Here is a 19,699-nt window from a genome sequence, read left to right on the forward strand (position 1 = left end):
GCCATTCACACAATTAAGAAAAGCAAACCAAGTAATCACCTGTGAGTTTCTTAGAACTAAAATCTGCAACTAGCTGCTTAATGTATTTAGGCACATTGCCAATAGCATGTATTTGTAACACCAAGTTTTCAAGAAAATCATCATTATCCTACAGATTTAAGTATACTGTGATTTGACTATATTACAAAATAAACTCTAAACATATTCTAAAATATACAGGTGGGTTTTGCACAGTGCAGCAGAGACCCTGTTGCAGCACTGTAAATTAAGAAAGGTACAATTCTGTAATGTACAAAGGGCTAATAAGTGGAATTATTCCCTTGAAATTAGAATCCACCAAAAGAAGTTCTCTAGATTGTACAGAAAAGTAATAAAGGCCTTTAGCCATGTCTCAGCTCCTGGCATAAAAAGCTTATCTATGCTCTGGTGATTCTTGGCTACAGAAATAGCCCCTGGGTCTCTGGAAATGCTGCTCCATGAGAAGAACATGAAAAGACAGAGCACATGTTTTGAAGCCACCCACAACTCCCCTTTTACCAGACCTATAGACTTCACCAGGGGCAGACCTTGATCTCAGGTGCTTTACCTTGAGACTTTACAATTTTTAAAACCTGTATTCAAAAGCACTTACTTTGGGTTTAAGTTTTGTTACCATGTTGGCTTGTTGTTCAACTATATTGGAACAGTGAGGAAGAAGTTTAACTTCAGACAACATGTGATCAGTCTTAGGTGAGGGCCTAAATTCTTTACATTTTCCTACATCATAGAAGAACATTATATAACCAAGCAGAGTTAATTCAACTCCATGTGGCAAAAATCTGCATAATACTGAGAGTCCTTTTATTTGCAATTCATACTGAATTCTATTGCTGTGCAAGCGAAACAGAAATTACAGACACTGTTGATGAACCACCAATTTCAGTGAATGAGATACTGAAGAACTGCTTTCCAGCATATACTGTTGCCAACTTCCTGGGAAAATCTGGATAAAAATAATACCAGGCTGTCAAACTGCTCCAGTTTGTGAGTAAAAGAAGTCTCATTAATATTCAGGACCATGGCTAAAATGTAAATTGTTTTTGGATGCTATATTTCCACTTAGACAAAATACACTACATCATACTTACACAAAATACCAAGATTTTAAATACCAGTTTGGCGCAGCTTGCAGTAAAATGAGTAACGAAGATGAGGACATCAAAGAACCTTTTACAGGAAAATTCAGGAAAATTACTAGACTCAGCTGGAGGAACAAGGACTGAATAAAAAGATGACGGAAGGACATCTGAACAAACTAAATATATATGTATCCTCAGCTTAGGGGGAGATGCAGTTTTAAAAGAATTAATGAAGAAATTCAGGAACCTCTGAAAATAAAGCTAAATTTTAAGCTGGGAAACATCTATAGAAGTAAAAGGCAGCAAAATACTGTCTTTCAGAAGGGCAAAATAAAAAAATTAGCCAGTTAGCCAGTCTTTTGCTACTGTCAGATTCAAACACAAAAGATGATAGTCTGCTCCAGATCTTCAATGAAATGTGTCTGCCTCCAGTTCAGACCTGAGGATACCTCTCAAGGTATAGGTCTGTGAGATGATGCAGAATGAGTGAATGAAATCATCAAAAAATGAGTAAGATTTTTTTTCCTAAAGTTTTTTGAAATCTGAGCAAGCTACTAATTTTTGATAAAAAATACCAGTTAGTTTCAGCCTGGCTTTTGTGCAATGCCATATAATAAACTGCCTGTACGAAGCATTGAAAACTGCAAGTACCTGTATCTGAAGAGCCTACTTGTTACTCTTCCTGCCTGCTCAGAGAGCATTATGCCACAAATGTGCTGAGACACAACGGATCAAGGTGCCATTTTCTTAACACCTACCTACCAGAAAGGTTGTCCTTCTCTTTCTCAGGCAAACAGCAAATGTTGTTCATCTGACAATCCCCAGTTTAAATGAACCCATTGCTACCACAGAATAGCTGGAGCCACACCACTGGTTTGAATACTTTAATTGCATTAAAAGTATCAAAAACCTCAGCTGAGCTTTTTGAAGGAAGATGTTATCATGACATCAAGATATCATGATGTTATCATGACAAAAAAACTTTTTAAAGAATGATGCGGAGCAGAAATAATAAAGACTGAGAAATGATGCGTTTATGAACAGGGGTTGGGCATGGATGTATATTGTCAAAAAAGGAATAATCAGAAGGGTCCGAGGCTATAAATGCCTGAAAACACCAATAAAAATGAAAAAAAGAAGTAGTAGTAATCATTAGGCTAATTTGACAGGACAAGGCGCAATCTTTGGGAGCTGCAAATTGCCCAAAAAATACAGAAAATTTCTATTCTATTTTGTGAATAGCAAGGCAATGGAAAATTTTTGTAAGCTGCTGGACTTTGATAATTTTTCAACGCTGTACTGAAAAGCAACTTTTTGGCTCCCAGTTGAAAGACTTGTTTTAAATACAAAGAACAATGGCTCAGGCTGCCACCAGCTTTTTTTTTGACTGAAGGAAAAACAGAGGCCAAATGCACGATGTTGCCAACATGTTTCATCAAGATGTAATTTTGAAATAGTTGGTGGCGTGAGAGCTGCCAGAGCATTGCTGTCCAATTCATCCCCCAAAACTTACTCTGAGGGGGCTGAAACAGCAGTTACTGAATAGAACAGTTTAGAAGTGGCTCACATGAAAGTTGGATATTTAGCACATTTTCTTCCATTTCTTCCTCTCTCCTTTTATGTATGGGAAATTTAGGAGTGTAAGAATGGAAGAGTGTCAGACAGTGAGTACTCTGAGCCAATGTAGAGAGGAACGCAAACTGCAGCAGCAAAGCAGTGCCAAATGAACACAAAAATGAACAAACAATCACAGGCATGGCTCCCTTGCTTTTCCGATGGGTAGATTTAAACAAAGGCCAATAAATCTCTGCTGTGATCAGAGATAGTACAGAAAGTGCCTTACCCCCCAGTCTCACTGTTCTGGCTTTATTGTAGTGTAACTGGTTCTAATTCCTGGTTTAACAGCAGTACAACAGCACACAGAATCAAGTCCACCAGCACTTAATAATTCAAAGCTCAGCTAAACACCTCTGGTGGGAATGAGAAGAAAGCCATTAACAGAGACTGCTGAATGCATGAGCCCCAGGTGACTTCACATCTACAATCTGGCATGCCAGTCATCAAAGCCTGGATTACACAGCCAGCTCAGGTATGTGCTGAACTCCATTCACTCCTGCTGCTCTCTGCTCCTGTATCTCCCACAGACTCAACAGCTGGGAGAGTGCAGAGGGCACTGGGGAGAAGGTCCTTAGCTTGTATCATTCCTCTCTGGCTTTACAACCTACAACAGCCAATTATATCATTCACATCATTTTCTTCCCCATTTAATTCCATTCAAAACAGCTATCCATTAGATTTTACACAAACTGCCTTTTGCTAGGGAAATTTGGTTTTTTTTCTTCTCAGACACAGCAGTCTGCTGAGAAAATGTTAGATTAAGCAGAGTTCATTGGAACTGGCCAAACCAATGAGGGAACTGTGTGTTGTTTTTTCCTCGCTGTAGGGATCGGATCTCAAAGTTCACTGTGTTGGAGTTACAATTTAATCACATGGACACCCTCAAATCCATAAATAGGCTGTAATTTAATGTACCGCACCTAAATTTCTGCTCATGGATTGAGCAATGCCCCTAGACTGTGATACGCTGCATTCCTGCATCCCTTCCTAAGCCAACAGACCGATCTGGTTTTTTCACCTCTTCCACAGCTACAGAGTGTTCAACCTGTACATGAACCATCTGGGCACTGAACATAAACCCTCTGAAAAAAGAACAGTGCATCTTCTCTGATATGTGCATTTCAACTGAACATCAGTGAATAAGTAAATATTTTCTTGTAGACGGATTGAAATGTAAGACCAAGAGCCAAACTCTCTGAGCTCTCAAAACATGTGCAGTTCTTCCTTCAGCCCACAGGCAGTGCCACTGGCTTCTCTCACTTGGCTCTGGGGAGCTGGGGCCGTGTGTAACACAGCTGGGCATTTACCCACTGCTAGAATACTTGATGCGATTGCTTTGTTTTCTGAGCACTTCGCAGACATTTATAAAACTCTATTCAAACCTTGATGTTTAAGTATTTGACTCAGATTTGATGTATGCTTTGAAAAATTTGGTTTTAAAAACTGCTTCTATAACTTGATTTTCAGAAGGCAATGGCAGGTTTTTAATGACTTCACCTGATAATAAGCACTCTTGGAAACCATAGGACACTGCAGCATGAGTTTTCTGGTAAAATGCTTGTAATAAATCATTCCATTTTGCCCACAAGCTACTGTATGCTGGGAAGAGGTTTGAAACCCTATTTCTGAAACATTTTTGAAGGCAACTGACAGCTGGAGTAATAAACACAGTTAAAAAACCAGAGGTACAGTTGCACCTTTGGCTGAGAAGCTCACACAAGCTGACATTTGGGCAACCGCCATTAATTTACTTCTCCATTATTATTCAGTGATTTTTGACAGTTTCTGTCTGCAGAGGCTTCATACCTTTTTTCCAAATCCACATTCTCATATTCAATACTAGTAAAAGGGGAATTTGGTAGAAAATGTCAGAATCCAACTTCATTGTTTACTACAGAAAAAAATACTCTTTTTTTAAAAGTGGAACTCTGAAATCCATTCCAGCTTCTGCATAAGGAACAATTCAGAAAGTGTAACACTATTTTCCTATCAATTAGCACTCAGTAAAACTGCACATTTCAGAGAATTGAAATACACAATGTCCCTAATTAGCTATAAATTCATATTAATAGACATTTGTCTCTGAAAAGATTATTACTGTGACCTGAAGAATTTACAGATGACAAGAGATAAAGGAAGGGCATAAGAAAAAGCAGAAATGAAACATCTCATTAGAGGAGTAATCATAAATGTTATCTAACCCAACTGACCTTTGACCTACTTAGTTGTTATCAGCCAGTTCATCAGTTCATTGCTCTTATGTGTCACAGACTCAACTCTTGCAGAAAATGAAGGGGGGGGGGGGAACCACATAAGGACTCTGAACAATTTCAGGGAAGGCTCTCTGAATTATAAAATCATTGTCTGGGCTCATAAAAAAAGCCCTGCAGGTAGAAGGGACTGAAATAAGCTACTACTCAGAGGTGGGAAAATCACAGGGACTTCGTTAGAGCCATCACAAAGTATTACAGAACACGCAGGGTCAGAAAAACCTTGGTTAAGAATCTATGAAAGAGGACAATGAGGAGGAACCTGTGCAAGAGGTTATCGGAAACTGCACTTCTATTCTAGATGCCCAAGACCCCCAAGTACCCTGCAGGACACACATATTTAAAATGCACACACTTCCTCAAATTTTATTCAAGCTGAACAGCTCAGCTGAAAAAGGTGCAAACCACCAGAGCTCCATTGCAGCCATCCCTAACTGAGGATAAAATAAAAATAGGAAAAGGATTCGGTGCCTGGGAGAACAGAAACAGCTGGGAGATGACAGACTAAGCAATTACCTTTACAGATTCATCATTTCAGAGCTCCCCAGTTGAAGGAAGTGGTTGTCAGTGCAAAGCACAGATAATTTCAGTGTCAGCACACGGCTCGCTGAGCACAGGGGTTTGCCAGCAGACTTCCCGCTGGTCACTCAGTGGGTAAACGCTCTCGCAGTCAGACCACGCTGGCCATCCTGTCTGTGCAGTTCGTTGTGCAGATAGCCCAATTATGATGCAAGCTGAGGGGGGGGAACAACCTAACAGTCCATCCAAACTCTTCATTTAGGTTTTAGTAAACTTTGTATTTCAAAAACATCTCAGTCTGCAGGGCTCATTTAATTCTAGACACTCCCAACAGCAGTAGCACTGCGTCAGGAGCCACGGCCATCCTCACACCATCAGGTATCTGCATCATTCCCCCTGGAGCTGGTTTATAGCTGGACATACGCTCTCCCTGCTCTGGGAACACGGGCCTTAGGGGAAAGTGCACTGCAAGGGCCTGCATTTGCTCACCTTAAGCGGTTTTCTTTTGTAAAGCAACTCTGGCTGGCAGCAGCACTCTGCAGAGGAGCAGTACATGGGGGTAATGCAGGAAACACAGTCCCCTCTTTCACTGGCACCTCTGTGAAGAGTCCCACTGACTGGGACTATCCTTGTGCCGAAAGACTACATGTGAGGGAAAGACTCAAGGAGTATTTAGTTTTCAGCACAGAAGTAGTTCCTGCCATGCTCCAGTGCACTGTAGCATCATGTTCTTCCTTGCTTGGCCTGCATTTAAGGAGCAGTGAAGAAACAGTTTTCAATCTCCTTCCCCAAAATCTTCTGAAGGTTAATGCCCATTGAATGCCTTAAAATATCTGGATGAGAAAGGGTTGTAGTAGAATACAGGGTCATTGAGGCATTTTGATGAGAATCTGTAGCTTGAGTTCCTAGAATTAAACTGCCCAAGCTGTGCTCACAGCTTCCTTCCAGTGAGGGGATGGGGGCATGCCAAAGGACAGCACTTCACCTCAGCAAACAGATCAGAGACCAAAGTTACTTTTCCTTCCTCAATGAAAGAAATAATCAAGAGCTGTAGGCAAAACCACCTATTTTTATTGCCACTTACACAGTTTCAAATATTGAACATTCAGATAAGCAACTATCTGTGTTTATGTAGTTTGTTATTAGTTACTTCACCATAACCTGGCAGAATCTCCCTTTCCAAATTCTGTAAGATTCCCTCCAGCAGATCTTGAAGTACTCACTTTGCATGGTGGCATCTCGCACCAAAAAAGAATTCTTTTTGAGTAAACTATATAGTGGTTGATGAAAAAATTATTATACAATGTAGGCTTTCACAATGTCACTTTTTTTTTCAAAATAATTTGAAGATTCCAGGTAAGACTTCTTTTATTCAAAAAATAAATATATCCTTTCTGAATCAAAGCACTTCATATGACATTAAGTACAAAGAAGAAATGTACTTCTTTGGAAGTTCTGAAATAGACATACAAGAGCTCATGGGAGCAACATTATCCATAACAGTGATAAAAGCTGAAAGCTGATTTTTTACAAATTTATAGCAGAACACGATTTCCTTTTACAATATAGAGCTTCAAACAGCTTTAAGAAAAACACCATTTTTAAAAGTCTGAAAGGCACATAACTGGACCATAAAACGTACTGGCACATTCACTAATACGTTTTATGTTACATTCCTAAAGAGTATCCACGGGACCCTAACCAAGAGAAAGACTGAAAATACCAGCAAGTTCCTTTGCAAAGTACTAAAAGAGTGGCAGAGAGTTCCTTTTGGCTCTTGGTAAAATTAATATCCCAAAGCTAGAGAGTCTGAAAAGCTGCATCATTCAGTTGTATTTGGACGAGTCGCTACATAAACAAACACAACAATCAGCAGTACTACGACAGCCAGCGTGGGAAGCACCACAGTGGTGATCTGTTGCCGGGCCTCTTGCATTGCCTGTTTTCTCTCCTTTTTATCTTTGGAGGTCTCTTTTTTGGGTTTTCCTCTAAGCTGCCTCATCCTCCTCTTTAGATCTTTTTTTTGCTGAAATGTGGGACCAAAGGGTGTGGAACAGCAGAAAATTGTCCAAAGTCTTTTGAAACAAAAGGCTGAAGAATTCCTTTTCCGTTGAGTAGTTGGCTGTGCAAGAAACTGCAATAGAAAAAAAAAACAATTCTTTTGAGCAAGATCTACACACATTCCAGTCATTAAAACCATTTGCAGCTCCCCTTGGTAAATCTTTCTTCCAATGGACACCAGTGCAGCTTCTTTCAAGGAAACAGATCCATGGCATTCAGCTCATCCACATAACACTTCCCCCCAAAAAAATAGAGCCCTTCATCATGGTGCATATCAGCCCAAGAACTTGCACTCAAGCCAGAAACAAAGCCTGGCACCATATATTTTATCCTCCAAGACAAGCAAGGTAACACAGCTAAAAGTTTAATAATATGAATTAGTCTTGCATCAACACAGGGTCCCAGCTGCCCCTCCTTGAAATAGCACCAAGCTCCCTGCTCAGGGGCTATGGCTCCCCACAGACCTGCAGAACAAGGAGGGGCAAGCACACACCCTGCCACAAGAGTTTATCATCCACAACAGGTATTTATTGGCATAAAGGGTACTCCAACAGGAAGAAATGGGGAGAAAGAGCTGCTTAATTTAATACTTCTAGTTCTGCTGCCATAGAACAAAGTCTAAATCATAACATGACTCAGTGCTGTCCTCTTATTGCAGCTGTCATTGACAAAAGAAAAAAAGCCCAAGCAATAACTAGTCTGCTAACGAATCACTGGTGTAGACAAGCAGTCATCAATAAAGTGGAAGGTAGTTGTTCTAAAGCATCTCCTAGACTTTTTTTAAATACAGAAGAATCTATAATGTGAGATTAGCAAAAACACAGCATGGTATGAAAGCCTCTCTGGAAGGAGTATTAGCAGGTCCTTAGTATTTCCATACCCAAAGTTTTTGCCCTTGAGCTGCCTAGAGCTGTGCAATTCCCTGACTGTGCAGCAAGGGTGGATGCCAGCCATTGCTTGTATTCTTCTCCACCACATCCCCCAGTTCTGCTGTGGCACAACAGCTGGACACAGGCCATGTGAGCTGAACTGAAGTAAATTATGAACTCAGGTTTTTCCATCACTCTAATATACTTAGAAGAAAATATATGTAGAAATTAGCGGGTTACTGCATCTTCCTCTTTTCTTTCCCTCTTCTTTATATCAAAATAGAAAGATGATTTTGATGTGCTGCTTGCTGTAGGTGAGAAGCATGTGTCAACAAGCACAGCTGCAAAGCTCAGTTCACCCCAGACAATTTCCTCTTGATATGAAATCTCTGGTCGATGCTGAAAGTTGTCTTATGACTACTTCTTTAAAAAACAAGAGGAGGTTTCACTGAGTGGGATGCTTTCTGTTGGTGTTACCACTCAATTTCATTTGTCACCCTGATCACAAAAGCAAAATGGAACTAAGAACACTCACATACAAAACAAGAATCCTCACCTAAAGGTTATGTGCTGCTACAAAGGACTTTTCATCCTTTCTCACAGGTAACAACCTGCCTGCTGTGAATCTCATCCAGGCAATTACTTTGCATCATTTAAGGTACAATGTGGAATAACTCTGCTAAACTTGAACCAATGGAAGCGATCAAACTATCATAGCAACCCTGTGGTACTAGACAACCAGCAACAAGGCAAAGCATCAATACTTGTGGCTTTATATGGTCCATCCTGAATACAATCTAAACAAATAAACAAAACCAAAACAACAATAAAAATCCCCACTCCCAACAGAAAAAAAGGCTCAAGCATGACAAGATATCAGTCTTCAGCTGGATTCATCAATCCTGCATCCCCTGTACACACATCCTTCAGGAAGTTTCTGATCATGAACTTCGCAAATTCAGCTTGCACTCTGAAGCAAACCTTCATTTTGGTTTTGATACAGCAGGAAAGGGAAATTTTGGTGCCTGAGATATTTTTCAAAAGAGGAAACAATAAAGTTCAAATCTTAAGAAGAATCAATTCCTTCTGAACACTGCGGCATTAGAATTAAAATACGTAACAGATTTAGAGACCAGAAGTGGTCAATGAACTTCCTGAGGGGGAGGTAAACAGGAACTGGATGGAGCAACCACACAACACCCTGTTCCAATCTTTTAATCTATGGGACTACTTAATTTTTAAACTTTTGTAACCTTCTCAGAAAATCCTCAACTCTCTCCCTGACTCAGGGCAGAGCTTTTGGTATTACACCTTCTGCAAGCCATAGGTTTCTGGTCTGGTGTTGTTTTTTATCACTTCTCTAATTAACTCCTGAATTTCTTCTGGAGCAAAACAAATCTTTTATCCCTTCCATTTCCATTCCCTCTCCTGCTCTGATCACAAGATTTATTACCAAACTCTGGAAAAACTACTATGCAAAATAAAGTTTTACATTTGTCCTCCAGCAAAATTAGCCAACCAGAGCATTTCAGGCTGTATTTTGGTATTATTTTCTGTTTCCACTGCTAATGTACGTCTGCAGGTTTTGTATCTGGATTACCCACAAGACCCAAGAAGTGATGGACAGCAAAAGCCTCTGGGAACAAAGAGGAGTTGCCATGAAACCAATCTCTCTAACAATAAATGTATGTCTTGTTCTGTGCAGCATCACTTACTACCCAGATGTTAAAAACATCAGGATAGTTTTTTAAAATCTCTTTTGAATGAATATTTCATTCTGAAGCAGAATGATACCAAGTTAATTACATACACTGGCTAACATCTGATGGCTTAGAACAGAAAGCCTTCCTGCAAACGTCAGCACCACTTGAATTGCAAGCTGACACTCTCCAGTTTGAGAATCTGGCATCAATCTCCAAATAAGTTTCCAGTAGACTGTGTTACTTGGCTTTGCTACTGGTAGAGATGGACTCACACAGAAACTGGCCCAGAGTTTTCAAAGAAATGAGCCTTAGGGTTCATCTTAACTGAACCATAAAATGGAAGTGGGGAATCTCTGCAAGTTGCTGCCAGGGTCCTGCTGCCGCCAGGTGCCCGGCCGTGACTGCCAGGATTGGACATTTGCTGCAAGAAACAACACTTCCCCACAGGAAAAGTCCAGGATGTTGTAGATTCTGCTATGTTCATCCTGGAATGAAACAGCTCTGAAAAGCCAGTGCTCAGCTGGATATGAGGAAACTCTACAGCCCATATTGTACAAGCACATTAAGAGTGCCACAACTATCCCCTTCCACTGCCAAGCCTCTTACCAGCCCCCGTGGACTCCACTGACTACTGAAAATTATGGGAAGAAAGAAACAGATCCATAAAGCACATCAAGGCACTGACAGGGGCAGGATTACAAAATTAGGGTCCTGTTCCCTGTGGCGTGCACAGTCCATGAGAAGAAATGATCTGACATTACTGAGCTACATCCTCCCTCATCCAGCAACCACCCTGCTTGTGCTCAGGGAAGGCTGAATGCCAGTGAAGAGAGGAAGGAAGAAATACAGCATTGGGATGGGTGTAATTAACAGTCTCATTAGCACTGCTCATTTAAAACATCTCAGAGCAAGTCACTATCAAAAGGTCAATGAGAAAGTGATGTCCCACAGGTACTTCAGTCTTGTGCAAACTCTTACCTTAGACCAGCTGCAGAAGAACTGGAAGCCCACCTTTCCTCTTCAGACAGAAGCTGAGTCTCCTTTTCATGCCAGTCTCCCCTGAACAGGGCAGGGCTCACTGCCACAGGCTGGACACATCCCATCCTCCTAAGGCTGCTTCCCATTACTATGAACTGCTCCACTGGCCCAAACATCTGCTGAGGGGGGGGAAGTGATCACCAAACTGGTTCAACTACTGCCCTAACTGGAAAGTCAGCAACTCCCTCAACTGGGACACAAGTAGAACAGCAACAGAAGGGATTAACAGACTCTAGAAGAGTCTAAAACCTGTAGTCCACAACACTGTGACAGCAGCCTGGCACTACCCAGACATGGTAACTTCACCTTACTTTTATCAATTTTGAAATTTAAAATTCGATAATAAAATTGCATGGGGTGATGAGGTTATTTTTAAGTTCACTATAGCAAAGTTTCCCCCAAAAGCAGGAACTTGCTGGCTAGAAAGAAACAATCTTGATTGCCAACTCAAGAAAATGAGTGTTGACTTGGTAAAATTATTTGAAACACCCATCTCACAGAGCCTAATGCAGCTTGATACTGAAGAGCTAAGGTTTCCAGAAGAAAAAAAAATTAAAAATTTTCAGGGTACTGAGGAGAAACCTAAAGACATTGTTCTTCAATGTCATACAAATTCACAAATTTAGTACTGTGGCTTGCCTACTAGAGCAATTACATTCCCCCTTGCCCATCATCCACGTTGCTTTTATATACAAAAGTGCTCTTCATTCTGTCTTCTGGGTTAAGTTATTCGGAATTGTTTCTGCAGAGCTAACATCAAAACCTGAAAACATGAATTGGTGGACTGAGTCACTGAAGTCACTCATATCACTGCTGAAGTATTTGCCAGCATCTTACAGCAAGTCAACTGCGGCTAAGCAGGGATAGTTTTATACCAGTAGTCTGTAGTGGAACCTGTAGGGACTGGTATCCTTCAAAACATACCAGCAGTCTTCCAACCAGATCAGTGGCAGTCTGTTGTCTCCTTTTTTTTTTGGTAAAATTAACCCTGACCCTCAGTAACCTGCAGTTAAAAGCTCCTCACACCACACATGGCTATTCCTGCGAGGCTGAATGGCAGCCTTGACTCCGGCTACGTCAGTGCTCATGGAGTATTGCAAATTTGCATATCCTTCCACATGCAACACATGCACAAAAGATTTTGTTTATCTGCACTTAGGGTAATTGCATGTCTCGATGTCTAAAGAACTTACTATCACCAACCTTACAGCATGAATGTGTTAACCATGTTAAACTGACTAATTTTTTTCCAAATCCAAAATTACAGGTGTTTGCAAGCCAATTTGGATCAACCTGGCTTCATGATCCTGCTACCAACACTGCAACATTCCTGGAACAGCAAAACAACTTGAAATTCAAACAAACAATCTGACAGGAATTAATTTTTGTAATTTAAATTTTCCCTTAGGGGCATGGATGTTACTGAGACATTAAAAATAAAATCAAACAACAAACCAACAGACAATCTGGACACACAGTATTCAGACTGCCTGCCAGCAGTTGGAAAAAAAGACACAAGACATCTAAGCAGACAACACTCTTCAGATTATTTGAGTATTAAAAAGCCCCCAAACCAGTAGTTCCCAATCACCAAGCCATGCCAGCATCAGAGTTGAGAAGACCCCAAACCAATCAAGCTTATCAGCTTGTTATTTCATTTTGCTGCTGGGCTGATTACTTGAGGGTCGTGCAGCCAGAGCTGCTGCATGGAGGCTGGAAAAACCATTGGGCCCAAGAGCTGGAAAGAGAAGGAGGTAGAGACCCAAGGGGCAAAAGGAAGCCTGGTCAGCAGAGAACCACTGCTCAGCACTGTGTGGTCATTAAAATAGGAGTACTCCCCAACCTCTGGCAAAGATCATCCTTCCCACCAGTGAAACAGGACTGTTCCTTGAGTGCTGCTGAAGCTCTGAAGCTCCAGGCCACGGCACAGTGCCCTCTCCTTGCGCAGTCCCAGCAGAACGGACACAGGGGCTCTGTGCAGCCACAGCAGCAGTGCAGGGCCTCCTACACACAAGGCTTTAATGCCCTTTACCTCACAGAACTTCAGCTTCCCTGCAGCCGAGCCAGTGGCCACTGCAAGGAAATGGCAGCCCCTGACAGAGCAGAAGGAACCCTGACACGCTGCCTCAGCCAGCATGGGGAGCCCAGAACCCACAAAACAGCTGAAGTACTATCATTCTTACTTCTATCCTTAATAAAAGTGGGGTCCAAGCAACAGAGATGCATTATTTCCTACCTTTGAAACCCGGCAAATGTTTTGGGTTTTTTTAATGAATGACTGAACGGCATGTAACACTGTAACACAAACCATGGGTATTATTTAATAAAGGCCAAGTCTTATTTTAGGCTACCCCACAGAATCACAGTATCAGCTGGATTGGAAAAGGCCTCTGATATCACTGACTCCAACCTATGACCAGACATCCCCATGTCAAACAGACCATGGCACTAAATGCCATATACAGTCTTTTCTTAAACACCTCCAGTGACTGTGGCTCCACCTCCCCGGGCAGCCCATTCTAATATCTAATCACCCTTTCTGAGAAGAAATTCTCCCTACTGAGAGCTTGAACCTCCCCGGTGCAACTTAACACTGTGTCCCTCTTGTCCTGTCACTGGTTGTCTAGGAGAAGAGACCAACCCCCACCTGGCTACAACCTCTTCCCTGGTAATTGTAGAGAGTGATAAGGTCACCCTTGAGCCGCCTCTTCTCCAGGCTTCTTCTCCATGGAACACAGATTTATTTATCATTACTCTGTAACTGATTTTACCTTGAGGTGACATACCACATTTTGGATGGGGAATTTTCTTTCATGAAACTCTAAGGTCTGTCCCTTGCAGGAATAGCAAGGTCACCAATTTCTAAGGTGATTTGGCCAGATTAGACATGCAACTAAATGGGAATTTTGAGAAGTATTTCAGTAGAAGTCTGGAACAGATGTGCAAGCAAGAATACCAGTGCATGGAGCTCTAGATGAGGTCTCCACAGAGTACAGTTCTGCACACAGCATTTCCATCCACCCAGGGTCAACTCTGTTTACTCTGTTTTTGTTTTGGCAGATGGGAGAAAATAACAACCCTTACATCTTCTCTGAAGAACATCTTCATCGCTTTGTGTGGTTATTACCCAGGTAGAACTTGCAGGAGCACATGGACCAGTTTGCACCCATCTCCCATGCAGAGACAGAAGCTAAACTTGCCCCGGTGTTTGTGTCAGACCCATTAGGCACCCAGTGCCTTACAAGCCTGGCTCTATGCAGGAAGCTTTTTGGGAAGAAAAAGGCAAAAAAAGCTTGACTTTAACAGTTTTTACACAACTGCAATAGTAATTGTCCAGCAGTACTTCCATCACATTCAAGTACAATTACTATACTTCACTTTTAATACTAAATGAAAAATTACAGTTTAAAAAATCTTCATTAGTTGACTGGTTCTATGCAATCACTTGTGTGGGTGACAGAGCAAAGATTTGCCAATTTGACTAAGAGTGCTGAACCCTAAAGATTGGGCCTGCCCAAAGGATTAGCAAAACACTTCAATCCTAGTCACATCCTCCATCCCTCTCCCAAACCTCCCCGACAACCCACTCTGAGCAACACAAAAGCGGCTCCGTGATGAAGTGAATATTCCAGCTAGAGGAGAGTTTCCTATGGTAGTGAAACACAGTTCTGTGCAAGCACTAAAAAGGGGAACTTATTATCAATTGCTTAAAAAAATCCCAATTTTTAATTTGTACAAGCCACCCCCTAACAAAATGATCAATGACTGCAGCAACAGCCAAAAAAAATAACTTTCCTTCTCCATGATCAAAATGCTCTGGGTCACCCACTCCTTTTAAACTGAAGCTGCACAGAACTGATGCATACCTGAAGATAATGCTTGCAATGCTAAATTTGAGGTCTTCTCTTTCAGTGACACTGTCATGATTTCAGAGTCTGTTAAAAATGAAGAAAAGCATTAAGAGAAAAATTTTTGCTCTGTGAAAAATGGATTTTCACATTACAGCATGAGGCCAATTCTTAATATCATAAAAATTTACCTCAGTCTATTTGACTGTAGCAAGGAATTACAATTAGCAAATCAAAAGAACCCTGTTTTCAAGGGTGAAAGCTTTTAATTATACATGTAGCAATATGGAAATATTAAGATTCCGTTTGAAGTCAGTTTAACATTATTTTTTAGTGAGACGTGGTGGCTTTTTTTCTAAAGCTGAATTGACCCATCATTACTGCAACATCACATTTACTGTAAATGCAGCTTTGAGAGTCTCCAAACTACTCACAGCATTTGGAAAATGAAAGCCATCACTGAATGCTGCCAGAAAGTCAGAGAGAGCAAAGCTGCCAAAGGAGAAAGCTATTTCTATATGATTTTCACAGTTCTAAGGACTTGGGTATAGCGAGCAATCGCCATTAGAAACAAAGAGCCGAGGATCTCAGCATTTGGGAAGGCATTGTTAAACAGAGGCGAGGAGATGTGCAGTGCCATCCTATCTGCCCTGAATGCAGCAAAGAAACTTAGCAGAATGCAATTAAAACAAAATAAATAAAAAGGCAACTTCTTTCGCTCCATGAACAGGTGGATAAATAACCCGTATTTTTCCTGGTAGAGAACCAACATCACGACAACTTTTCTAACAGGCAGTCCAATGAAGAAATACAACTAATGTTTACTGAAAACACAAGAAAAATAAGCATGTAATTTCTGCCACTGCATGAATTCAAGTCCTAGGGGAGGCTGTAAAAGAAGAGCTTGCCATTCATATCTTTACAACTACAGATGATCTTGCAGATAAATGCATTAAACCACAATGCCTAGCATATGACTTGGTATTATGTGTTTGCTCAGCTGTTTTCATAAAAGGTAATTTTCTCAGCTGTTCCTGACAAGGCTCCTTTGGATACAAAATATTTATCTTTCCACTGTATTTACAGAAATTCAGTCAGTTTCTAAACAGCTACACTAAATAAATAATAAACTAGTCACTAGTGCCAGAGCTCCTCAAAATTTAAGTGCTGCTTTCCCAGACCAACCCCCAGAGTCTGGCATCCGCCAAAAGGGGCAGCAACAGGAATCTGTTGTGAAAACGATGTTTCTGTTTTCCAGTCCAGCTGCGTCAGCCCACCCAGACCTCGAGTGTCACTGCCCACACCTCAAGATGAACTGTCACCAGAGGGTAGCAGCGCTCATCTTCTGAAATGATGATGACCTAGATGGGAAACACACTCTTCCTACATGAGGTCTGGTTGTTGCTTCCCCTGCTCAAACTAAGGGGTTCCCAACACAGTCACTCAGTAAGACAGCATCACTATAAACGCGTTTGAGACAGATCCCCAGGCATGTGCCAGGCACAACGCCAGCAAGTCCGAAGCCTGATGTTACAGTTTTGTAATGCAAACAGGGAGCTGAGGAACGGTCACTGCTTTTCATTACAATTCTACTGTCTTTAAAACTTCGGCACTGAGAACTCAGTCCAGGCTAAAGATTGGCAGGCATTAAATCCATGCCCAAAGCAAGCAAGGATGGAATTTAAATCTAAAACCACAGAAACCAGAGGTAAGAGCTGAGCCTAGGCGGCAGGTGTGTGTGTGTGTACGTGTGTGCTCTGGAGAGGGGAAGGATGCAGAGTGACTGAGAGAAGAGAAAAACTGGAAGAACAGTCCCAAGATAGCAGAAATCTAGAACATCCAGAAATGTGTACTTCCTGACCACAAGACAATCTGTGTATGTGTCACAGTATGCAGGATCAAAGCTATTTGTGAAACAGTTTGTTTCTTCAGAAGGCACAAATGGAAATCTCGCTCTTCTAGCTCAAATATACAGAACTATCTGGCACAGGAATAAGCAAGATGGGTGTGCACCTGGGTTCCTGAAATTCACCCTGACAGTCCTGCAGGGGAAACTGGACAGCACTGCACTAGCAACAGCACTTACGATTTTATTCTATACAGTAGCTTAGACATATTCACAGATTTAAAGCAAGCCTGATGCAATGCCAGAACACACTGAATGATGGGTTCAGATCTCAAACTCATCCCCTTCGGGGCTTGTCTGAAGTTCTGGTTTTTCAAGCTTTTCTTGGCACAGACAGTTTTCCAGTAGGAGGCTGAGGAAAGACTGCTGGCAACATGCCTGTCTCTCCCTGCTTCTAGATGTGCCAGGGAAGGACTGCATTACACTAGAGAGCAACTAAATCACACAGCAATCAACCCAAATACAACCGATGAAGTGGGTACCTGTGTTACTCCCCTCTTGACTTGCTTTCCAAGCTTTATTTTAGAGCTCTTGCAGTGCTGCCATTTGGCAGATTGCACTCCCACCTCTGCTGCCTTCTACACACTCTCATTTGATCTGGATAATCATCAGTGAATGAAATAAGAGCTTCCACCTTACATTGGAAGAGCACTACAGGTTTAGGTTAAAGCTCTTCCTCCAGCAGCCAGAAATCTGCATCTTTCCCTGACACTGCTGGAGCTGCCTGAAGCCACAGAGTGTCCAGCTGCAGACGTCCTTGGTGTCAGCTGCAGCAGGCAGGGGTCAGCTGCAGCCTGCAGGAAAAGCTGGCTCCTTCGCAAGGAGCGAGCCCCAAACAAAGGTGGTGTAAAACCGTCCGCAGTGGCAAAGGATGAGGTCTTTCGTACGAGTTCCAGCTGGTTTATTGCCAGTGGAGGATCCAGGGTCAAACGCAAGGGAGTGAGAGAGAACAGAACATATTATATGGAGGTGGAACAAAGGGAAACAACCAATGGGGATTGACTGAGGAGGAGGAGATAACAGGGGAATATCCAATAGGGATGACTTAAGGGAGGGAATTATATGAGTAGGCCAATGGGACGTCAAAGAAGGGAGAACTTTCCAGAACTAATATGTAAGCAACTAGGGGAAATACATAAACATGAACTTATACATAAAACTGGGTGGAGAAGTCCTGAACCAACAAACTTAAACAGGTAAACTAAGAACTAGTGGGCACGTGGGAGCTCGCAGTAACCATGGGGTGAGAATCAGACCTCTGTGTTCTGGAGGCCTGTCCAGTAGTCCTCTGAATGCTCTGCTGCAGTGGCCACTGCCACATGCACTGCAACATTTCCCAAATTCCTTTCAGTTACACAAACGTTCTCAACATCAGTGTGAAAACAATGCAATCAAGACACCTTTTTTTTTGAGGGGGTGGGGGGAAGGAAGATAAGAACTGAGACTCACAACACAGGATGGGTGGGGATTTTTTTCTTCCTACTACTGGTCTCAGTAAAATCTCATTCTGTTTACTCCCCAGCTTAAACCTGAAGTCTTATTACATTTCACTGAACAATCCGACATTATAATAAAGCAAGTCGGCTTTCTTGCCATGATTGACAGACTCTTTACAATTATTTAAGGGGGAGGCACATAATTACATACAGCTGGATTAGGCTGATCAAATCCCTGTTAGTGTCTGTCAATATACACATACTAAGACATTAATGTAAACTACTTTAAATGCAGAAAATTTAATTAAGACTTAATAAAATTACAAACAGAAAGAAGAAGGTTTTGCACAGTTTAACCAAAGGAAGTTTCTCAGCAAAGCCACCCTATAAACACAAACCTGTTTTGCCTCATCAGCTCTGCAACACTGGTTCTTGCACCACATATTTATGTATTCTTATTTACAGTTCTACTGCCAAGACTTTCCCCCAGCTCAAAAACTTCGAGGCAAAAGCAAATGCTGTGAAGCCACGTGTGTAACAGAGTCCATTATGAGCAAGCCCAGGTAGTCTGAGGAAGATATCTCAGAAGTTCCTCTACAACACTCTGAACAGCTATTGATCAGTACCACGGTTCAACACAGTACAGTACAAGTCACCTCCTTTTAAAGCACTTACCAAGACCAAAACATCACCTCCCCCTACACAACACAATTCACATTCACCCCTCTCCTTTGGTCCTGTACAGCCTCCTTTTCCACTCGGGTTGTTTTTAAAGCCATCTGCTACAGTCACAGTGCTCTCAGAGTCACCAGTGATACACAATACTGCATTAACCCCAGTAAGCTTAGTGCAAGACATCAGCCTCACTCTCTGCTGCATTTTTCCAAGGGTAGTCATGCTTGTGCCCTGCCTTAGCTGTCTTTTTCCTGCAACTCATAAGGACACGGTTGCAACTGATTTCCTAATGATAGGTGAAATATACTGGCAATGGCATACCAGGCCCTTCAGCTCGTGTAAGCCCGTGTGCAGTGCCAGCCAGGAGTCCAGTTGTCTGCACGCATTCCCTTTCCCCCTTCACTCCATGATAAGGACTTGGCTTATTCTGTATCTGAGCATGTTATCACCATTTCCAGCATAGATGCCCCTGCTGTTTCTGTGCCAGCATTTTCCAAGACAGTGACCCAACCAGAAGGGTGCAGAAGCCACACTGTGCCACTGCAGACCTCCTCTCCACCATCAAGGACGCCTGTGCTTTGTTACTAAAAAGTAGCATAGCAGATCTTACAAAGGGAAACTTGCTGATCCCAAACATAC

General features: G+C 41.9%; 1 protein-coding gene across 3 annotated transcripts in view; it reads right to left on the reverse strand.

Annotated features, from left to right (window-relative positions):
* Nucleotides 1-6,651: 6,651 nt before the first annotated feature.
* Nucleotides 6,652-19,699, reverse strand: part of SMCO4 (single-pass membrane protein with coiled-coil domains 4) — a 29,120-nt gene continuing 16,072 nt past the window's right edge. For 2 of the 3 annotated variants that reach the window (XM_082279489.1, XM_082279488.1), the window contains exon 2: nt 6,652-7,658. In XM_082279489.1, coding sequence (XP_082135615.1) covers nt 7,347-7,526 — 180 coding nt within the window. In that variant the 5' untranslated portion in view covers nt 7,527-7,658 and the 3' untranslated portion in view covers nt 6,652-7,346. Of the gene's footprint in view, nt 7,659-15,061; nt 15,131-19,699 lie in introns of all 3 variants that reach the window. The other variant, XM_082279487.1, reaches the window with a different exon arrangement.

This window comes from Coloeus monedula (genome assembly GCF_965178545.1).
Source record: "Coloeus monedula genome assembly, chromosome: 3".
Lineage (NCBI taxonomy): Eukaryota > Metazoa > Chordata > Aves > Passeriformes > Corvidae > Coloeus > Coloeus monedula.